The 9,147-nt window shown below is 41.9% G+C and overlaps 1 protein-coding gene across 1 annotated transcript; it reads right to left on the reverse strand.

Annotated features, from left to right (window-relative positions):
* Positions 1-792: 792 nt before the first annotated feature.
* On the reverse strand, positions 793-6,435 carry MRPL15 (mitochondrial ribosomal protein L15). Its single transcript, XM_072151902.1, has 5 exons — positions 6,277-6,435; positions 5,661-5,818; positions 4,812-4,977; positions 1,708-1,831; positions 793-1,255 (listed from the first exon to the last, which is right to left on the reverse strand). The coding sequence occupies exons 1-5, from the start codon at positions 6,379-6,381 to the stop codon at positions 918-920; spliced, it is 891 nt and encodes a 296-aa protein (XP_072008003.1). The 5' UTR covers positions 6,382-6,435; the 3' UTR covers positions 793-917.
* Between the last annotated feature and the right edge of the window lie 2,712 nt (positions 6,436-9,147).

A 9,147-nucleotide genomic window follows, 5' to 3' on the forward strand; every position in this document is an offset into this window, starting at 1 on the left:
TAGAGCCTCCTCACAGATCCATGAATGGGTGCATTCATGTGCATAGGTCAATTGAAATGAATGTGTCAACGTGCCATCTGCAAAACAGCGCACACTGTGGAAACAATGTTTGAATGAATAAGTCTTAAAGGCAGTCTACCATCAAAATCAAGGGACACTTCCTCATAGATCCAGGCACTGTGACTGTGGTAATCTTCTTATATTTGTTAACCATGGCCTCCTTCCTTCTAAAATCAACATTTAAAATTATGCTTAAGAGTCTGAAGTGCTCCTGGGGGTATTACCAGAGCATATTCACAGGCTGTTACACTGTGCAGAGCACTCCTCTCCTCCAACTGTGTGAGATTGGGCAGGCAGGTGGAGGGAGACAGTGTAACAGCCTGTGAAGCTGCGGTACATAGAATCTCTAGTAACACCCCAAGAGTCCTTATTAGCACAATTGTAAAAGTTGATTTTAGAAGGATGGAAGCCATGGATTAAACATAAGAAGATTATCACAGTCACAGTGCCTGGATCTATGAGGAAGTGTCCCTGGTTTATCATGATGGATTTTGATAGTAGATTTAATTTAATTCTATTTTGTACTGCATTATTCTATAAAACTTGTTATGCTGCATCAGGTCTTTGGACCTAGATTTTTTGGTTGGCAAGTGCTTTCTTTGCTAATACTGACTGCAAAGTCAATGGAGATAGAAAAAAATCTAGTTAAACCCACCTGACCATAACTCTCTGAAAATACTCTCAAGATACCACCTATACAAGTATAGAAACAGGAGTCATGTGACTCCAAAATCTTAATTGAAATATTTTTATTAGCATAATAAAAAAGAAAAATGTAAGAGCTCCTCCCCATCAGCACAGCGCTCTATTATATCCACAGTTATAATAGCCGCGCATGGTGTGATATTACACAACACTTAGGAGCTGTAATAAGCCAGTAAGCGCTCATCTGTGGGCTTCAAGATCTTCTTTTCTTTCATGTTCACCACCCATCCAGGAGCCAGGCCAAAGAATATCTGCCGGGGGTCCTTGCGTGTACATAACATTTCATACAGTTCGTCCTTGGTAATGTCAGGCAGTGTATAGCCATATTTCTTTGCCAGATGTTTCCGGGCCTCAGCCACTTTACTTGGATCGGCCAAATATCCCCGGTTTTCTGCATCCGTATAATATTTCACCAAGTCTTCTGGCGGAAGCATCCGTTTGGGAATTGGTTTTCCGCGCATAAAAAATGGTACTGGTTTACACAAAACCTCTGTATAAAAAAAAAAAAATATTAAAAAGTTAAATTATTACAACCATACATTTTCTTTGACAAATCTAATAATATGGAATGTAAATGGATTTCATACTTTACACAATTTTCCCCTATCAATTGCACACGGATTAGGTGTCCCATTACTTTGTCTGCCCAATGAGATAAGAGGCAGACAAGCGTTCACAGAGTCCTCCTTAAAGGAGTTGTCTGGAGGTTATAAAACATGTCTGTTTTCTTCCAAAAACAGCTCCACTCTTGACTATGGTTTGTGCCGGTACTGCAGCTCAGCTGTATAGATATAAATGGAGCTGTGCTGCATAGCAAGAAAAACAGAGCACTATCCGTAGGCCTTGGGGGGTCATCACACTATTGATCGTAGTGGGTCCTAGTTCTGGGCCTCCCAGCAATCAGTTATTAAATTCGAGAAATCAAATCCATTTTTAACTTACCAAGGCTTCGTGGATCATAAAATCCAGTTGTTATAACACCTCCGTTCTTTTCTATAGCTGCGATTGCTAGCTCTGATGCCCACTGGACTTCAATGTTTACTTTAGCGCAGAACAAGTTGGCTCCCTGTAAGACAACACGACATAGGAGGTTAAAGACTAATCAACAAATGTTGCCGATTTATGTGATATTCTCATCCAATTGATTTATTACTAGGTAATGCAATGGCATTATGGTCATGGGGGGGTCTGATCCCTTGAACTAATATCAGCCCTGAAAAAGAAGGGTACTCTCATTGTTCTTCCTTCTGCACTAGGTGCTCCTTCTTCTAAGTTTGAATACACATCCAAAGTAGATCCCCACATGGTTAGCACCTGTGTAAAGGAAAAGGAATGGAACCCAACAAGTTTGTTGCAAGTATTACTGTTATCCATTATCCACGAGAGGGGATAAAAATCAGAGCGCTACCATACTATTGAAGGAGTGACGGGATGTGCGCTTCACCTGCCACTCTAAATTACCACCAATTGTGTCCCCCAATTACATTAACAAAAAAATATCTGTATGAAAGATAAATCTTTATTGGTAATCAATGGTTACATAAAACCACAGATAGTGGCGCACAGAAGAGGGGTTCTCCCCTTTGGTGTAGGATAGCGTAATAATGGAAAAATACATGTTGCATACCAATAAAGGTCCAAATAATAGTCAGTCCATAGGGTAATAAGATGTTATGAATTTGACACTTTAAATATGCTCCTGCAGGGGTGTATTTAGAGTGTCAAATGGGTAAGACCTTTTTTTTTTTTTTTACTTCATTGTAGCTGTATATGTTACTTGTACTCCAGGGGACAGATTATACTACATCAGCACAGCTTGATACATATCCAGAAAGTAAGGAAAAATAAGCGGCACTCACCATTTGCTGTGTAGTATCTTTATTTTAGGTGCATCGTACAAGGAGGAGCGGGACCTGGCTTGATTCATAACATCTTATTACCTCATGGACTGACTATTATTTGGACCGGTATTGGTATGCAACATGTATTTTTCCATCATTACGCTATCCTGCCCCAAAGGGCAAAACCCCTCGTGTGTGCCATCTGTAGTTTTATGTACATTTTTAACCATTAACTACCAATAAAGATTTACCTTTTATACAAATATTATTTGTTTTGACATTACGTCTCTCAATGTTATTGGGGGACACAATTAGTGCTACGATATAATTTATAGTGTCTTAGACATTTTGTGTTTAAAGGAAACCTACCATTTTATTTGATGCATTACGAAGCAAACATACCTTGAGAATGCTGTAGCTACACTGATGCAGGATCATTTCTTGGTTAATCCCTGTGGCGGGTGGTTTTGCTGATAAAACAGATATAACATTATGATAATGAAGCTCTGTCACTTCTATGGCTGCTCCAGCGCTTCTCCTAGCATGCGAGTTATTCTCTGCAGGAGAGGATGATGGTAATCCCTGAGCTGTAGCCACAGCATTCTCAAGGTATGTTTGCTTTACAATGTATCAAATCAAATGGTAGATTTCCTTTAACATTTATGGGAAAGTAGTGAACTCTTCTTTTCCCTGCAGGGTGATGCATTTCAATTCCCATTGTTTTTTTTACTTGCTTCTTTTTGGATATACACTCCATAAATTAGTATGAATTGGACCCATCTTCTCTGGATTGCTGGGGGGAGGGGGGGGGGGGCTGCAGTCGGTCCACCACTTTCAGTCTTCATTTCCAGCCACAGTTAATTTAAATCAATTAATTTACGTTACAACATAAGCAGCTGAGCAGACATTACATCTAAATAATTCAGTCTTCTTGCCAGCACAAAGAACCTAAATCTAAGTAGACAAAATAGAAATCGGCAGATTTTGTGTGATCTGTGGTCATATCATTATGTTATAACATATTGCCAAAACCTAGTTTTTGAAGTAAAATGTTTTCAACAACAAAATCCAGGCCTGCTGTGAAAACTGTACAAAGGTACAAAATATTTGGCAAATGTCTCCATCTAGTGGTGGTATGTGATTTCTTTTGAGAATTCTCCAAAATGAAGAAGAAGCAAGTTAAAGGAAACCTACCACTGCTCGCATGATGAAGTCATGGCTATTTAATACTGATGCCGGCACATACTTTAGTTTGGCTCGGCGGATTTTAGTTTTGCTAAAAAAAATGATTAACTTACATATGTAAATAGCACTCCGATGCTACCCCAACTCCGGTGCTACCCCAACGTCATCAACGTCATCTTCGGAAGGTGCCGAGAGCTTGGTGACGTCACGGCTCTCGGCACCTGAAGGAGGACGGTAACAATGAAGGAGGCGTCAATAATTAAACATCGGAAGCCATCGTCCTTCCGAAGATGACGTAGGGGTAGCACCGGAGGGCTATTTACATATGTAAGTTAATCATTTTTTTAGCAAAACTAAAGTACGCCGAGCCTAACTAAAGTATGTGCCGGCATCAGTATTAAATAGCCTACCGGGTGGTCTGCTGTGGTAGGTTTCCTTTAAGGTTTAGTAGTCTGACTTGAGTGGGGGTTGAAAACTTTAGCTGCTTTCTTCCAAAAACAGCGCTTGACTTAACCGTGGTTTATGCCGATACTGCAACTCAGCTCCATTCATTTCTATGCAGCTGAGTTCAAATACCAAAACTATGCTCAGTTGTTGCATGGGTTTGGAAAAAAGTTGCTTCTGCACAACCCCTTTAAGGGTGCTGTCCCACGTTGCATTTTGGCTGCGTTTGCAGATGCAAAACCAAACCGCGCCCACCGTGGCGGGCCGCAGCCCAATCGAATTGGCATTTTCTATGGAAACGCCTGCGATTGGGAACGAGCTGCCAGTGTTTTGCGTTAATTTAATAGAAACGCTGATGCGATCGGGCCGCGCCCTGCCCCGATGGGCGCGGTTTGCAAACGCAGCCAAAATGCAACATGGGACAGCACCCTAAGAGAAGCAAATGGATAAACAAATCTTATATCATCAGCCCTCCATCCAACAGAAATAAGCCAGAGGTTTAACACCAGTCTTCGATTCCCAGCAAGAAAGAGCACAAAACAGCACATGTCCAAGTTATTTCAATGTCCAATGTACCTCTTCTACGAGCTGGACACCATAGTCCCTCTTCAGTGGCTGCACCGTAACTCCTCGGGCATTCACCAGTTGTGTCACGTCAATGGGTTGTGAAGGATCGACTCTCCCAAGATCGATGAGATACTGCAATCTTTTCAAACTCAAAGGATGATACTGGCGCCGAAAGCTAGAAACCCACAAAAAAAAAAAAACAAGAAAAATCAGCATTGTTGTATCTAAACACTCTTAAAATTGCAATAGAAATCTGATTGGGATTTGGAGGGGGAGGGGGGGATAGTCTGCAGGAACCCTGACCAGTCACAAAAACAGAGCCCGGCCATTTAAGAGAACTAGGGTCCCAATCTCACTAACTGATGGATAGACATGTCAAACATAGTCCATTCAATACTATGGGAGTGTTGGACACTGCACAGCAGGGCATAAGGGGAAAGAAAAACTTGAACCAACCCCTAAAGGGTTTTACATCTGTAGTGTGTCCGTCTCCTGCAGCAGACATTCAGCTGATCTCTTCCCTTTATATAGGAAAGGAGAAATTCTCAGAGCTTCTACAGCCAAATCTGGAAATGATGTAATGTCCATTTTCTCTATGGATTGTGGTCAGACAGACTAGTAAGACCCTAGTAATATAAAAGTACTGGATCTGTAAAGAAGCAGGAGGTCCTGCAACCTTATATCCGGGTCCAACAGGAAGTATTTCTTAAATGCTGCAGAAAAAAATAGAACACACAAGTTATGAGTGTATTCCGACCTTACCATAGTGCCCCCTATGTGTCATTGCCAGATATATTATGAGGTGATGAATCCAATGGCTACAAGGATGCTGAATCATCATTTTTATATGGCACTTACCTGTGACCTTCATTGAATCCATATTTAGGAATGGCCAAGTAAAAAGGCGTCTGACCCCCTTCAAATCCTAAACGTGGCCGATTACCCCTTTGTCTCTCTCCTTTGTGGCCTCTGCCACTTCTGTTTCCACCATGTCTACCGCGCCCTCGTTGTCTTTCCTGCAAAAGAAAAAATTATAATATAATTGCCCGTTTTTGTCATGTGCTATATTAGGCTATTCTGTGGTCACATGAGTTTACAGGACGGCTTCTGAATGAGATCAATGTTGTTAAAGGGGTTGTCTGAGTTTTAGGTTGTGACGACAAAGTCCCTTCACTAAGCTGACCCCCTTTACTCAATGTGGGGGGGATATATCAGGGGGATAACCTAAAACAGTCCCATAAATCTGTCCCATGCAGTGTCGGGAAGTGCACACTGATGGATTGCCCCCCACCCTTCTGACCCCTGTACAATGGAAGCCAATGCACAGTCATCATGTCTAGTACTACCATACAGTTATACAGATGATAATGAAAGCGCATGTCGCACAGGAGACTTGTGTGCAGCCACATGCGTTACCGCACAGCTACCGGAATGGCCGGTCACATTTGTATGCACATTGCCGCTTAGGTCTTACTCTCTGTCTTGCCCCGGGGTTGGGTCTCAGATTGGCCAATGACACCCGCGGAAGGCTTTTTAGCAGGTCCCCCGCTTTCTTGCCGCTGTTACCGGAGGCCGCCATGTCTACATGCTGAAGGACAGGGGGAGGTTACACCACGTGATCTGCACTGACCCGTATATCTCTCTCTATCAAGTTGACACTTTGACGTCATAAAAACGCACTACACGTCCGCCATGTTTGTTATGGGCAGGACTCCCGGCGCAGCAGCGCATGCGCACGGCTGCAATCACAGTGAGCGGGGGTGATGTACTGCAAAAGTGGGGCGCAGCTATGTCATGTCATGTTCTTCTGTTATATTAGAGGACGGTGATCGTGTCGCCAGATGATCTTGTAAGGGTACAATGAACGATGTCAATACATAAGTTTGGGTTTTATTCAAAAACGATTTTCCTATTTCTAAAAAAAAAAAAAAGTCATGTTTTTACTATAAAGAGGTTTATGGGAAAAAGCACCAAAAAGATGTTCTTAGAACATGCAACAAAAGTTTGAAAAAAAGTCACATAAAAAGACTTCCATTATTAGTGAATTTTAAGTTTTGTAAAACTTCTGTCAAAATGCCCTTTCTGAGAGGTGTGGGCAATGTGGAATCACTGTTTAATGGCTGTAAATCGGTCACTGGCCGTAGATGGTTGGTTGAAGGAGGCTGTACTAAGTATTATGGTTATGCCCTCTACACAGCATAGGGCAGTGATGGCAAACCTTTTAGCGTGCCCACACTACAACCCAAAACTCCCCTTATTTGTTGCAAAGTGCCAACCAAAAATTAAAGCAGTAACTTATGGCCCCCTGTTCAACAACTTTCAATCATATTAGCCTCCTGAGGATAGCAACACAGTAGAAAGATGGAAAATGTTCATTATTTTAGCTTCTTTCCAGTGACCTTCTGTACACAGAGAATCGTGGGGCCAGCAGGAGGTCCTCCAAAGATAATTCGGCCCTGTCTACACATTCTCCCTTTTCCTACAGTCCCAAGTAGTAAGTATCGAAATATGACTGAAAGCAGCATCTTTTAAGTTGCTTGGAACTGCAGGAAGATTCTTTGAGTCCTGTATGGTGTGCTGGGGCTATGGCCCGGGTGCCCACAGAAAGGGCTCTGAGTGCCGCCTCTGGCACCCATGCCAAAGGTTCGCCACCATTGGCATAGGGGATAATAATCTGAACAGTGGGCGTGCTGTTCTCACCAAATAAATGCAGCGTCAGGTCCAGCATGTGTCCTGCTGCTTCATTCTATAATTGCCAAACATTCTCATGAATAATTATGGGGGGGAAAAATCCAGTAGTTCACTTTATTTTATTACCAATAACGGAATGTAACACAAGGTCCATTAAACTTGTTCATGTACATGTTTTTAATTATAATTATAATTGAATGTCTGTACATACAAAACGCTATAAAACACTCTATGCCCCGTGATGCCCGCTTTGTGTGAGGATATGGAAAAATGGGGGGGGGGGGTCACAAATCCTTGCTGTACACCAGGAATGGTGGCCGTTTCATGCCTTGTACAAACAGCATTTTAAATTAAATTAGGATGTGTGTACTGGGAGAATATAGTGTGGGATCAGGAGGTGAACTTGCTCTGACAGAAGGTGACAGCTCTGACATACAGCTAATAAATGGTAATGAGAGATACAATCATTCATTGTAGCAACTCCGGATGTTAAAGCACTTTGATACAGCAATCAATTGCGCCTACATCATCTGCACGCCCCTCCAAAAAGTAGAGGTTATAACTATGGGGGAGTGCATACAGTAATGAGGACATGGCCCCTTTATCTGGAAGCCAGCAGGACACGGGGTGTGACAGGAAGTCCCCAATCCTGCTGCCTGGGGGGGCTCATATGACCTGTGGCTCCTGCTAGCAACAGGGTAACTTTACTCGGATAAGTAATAGATGGGTGGTCCTAGTAGTGTCCTGTAATTACCCTGATAAAGTTTCTTATTGTCGCTCAATGCCAATGGAAAAAAAAACAATGCACCCAAATTGCTGTTCTTTGGTCACCCCTTCTCCACAAAAAAAGAATATGGCAATATGAAATTACTATAACTGTACTTACCAGCAAAATAAGTAAATATATTCAGTTAACACCATGAAGAATTTAAAATAAATGTCTCAGAATTAAATGGTTTTTCTTCCATTCTTAACCCAAATTTATTTTATGATTATATTACATAGCACAGAAAATGGCACCGATAGATAATACAGCTTGAAAACAAAAATCAAGCCCTCATACAGGTTTTGGCTCCTGGAAGATGAGGAGGAAACAAAAGGGTTTACTAAGTAACTGGTGTGACATTTAGATTTGTAGAGTTAAGATGAGCAGTGATGAGTGTGACATCAGATTGTCCTTGTGATACTTAGTGTAAACAAGCGAATATAAGCGATTATATAAAGAAGACTGTGCAGTAGCAATTGCTAGGTAACCCGGGCAGTGCAGATGGCTCTTATCAGCAGTACTTTGGTCAATTAAAATGAAAATCTCTGTCAGTGTGAAGAAGGGATCAGCAAATATTGGGGCACATATATAAAAAACATGTTTTTCTTCTATTTTAGTAGTGGTAAATTTGGTGCTAGCAGATACAAAGAAGCACTTACGTGCGCATTTCTTTATGCACTGAGTGGAATTGTTCAGCACAATTTGTGAGAAAAAGAGCTTTAAAAAAATATGTAAATTAGCCAGAGACACCTATCGGCAGGGACGCCACCCCGCAGAATGCGACCGTGGACAGGAAGATGCTTTCGCACACTGTCTGCAGTCACTGCCGGCATTGAGAATTGATGACAGAAGGAGTGGTGATACAAGTATAAGAGAGGGAGGTGTCTG

Source organism: Engystomops pustulosus, chromosome 5 (genome assembly GCF_040894005.1).
Source record: "Engystomops pustulosus chromosome 5, aEngPut4.maternal, whole genome shotgun sequence".
Classification (NCBI taxonomy): Eukaryota; Metazoa; Chordata; class Amphibia; order Anura; family Leptodactylidae; genus Engystomops; species Engystomops pustulosus.

What these genes read in the sequence shown, in the direction of transcription:
- MRPL15 (XM_072151902.1), bottom strand. Translation starts at nt 6,381, where the DNA reads ATGGCGGCCTCCGGTAACAGCGGCAAGAAAGCGGGGGACCTGCTAAAA. An exon ending in GTGTCCAGCTCGTAGAAGAG is followed by an intron (nt 1,832 to 4,811) that starts GTACATTGGACA and finishes GTTGTCTTACAG; the next exon opens with GGAGCCAACTTGTTCTGCGC. An exon ending in TTATGATCCACGAAGCCTTG is followed by an intron (nt 1,256 to 1,707) that starts GTAAGTTAAAAA and finishes TTTTTTATACAG; the next exon opens with AGGTTTTGTGTAAACCAGTA.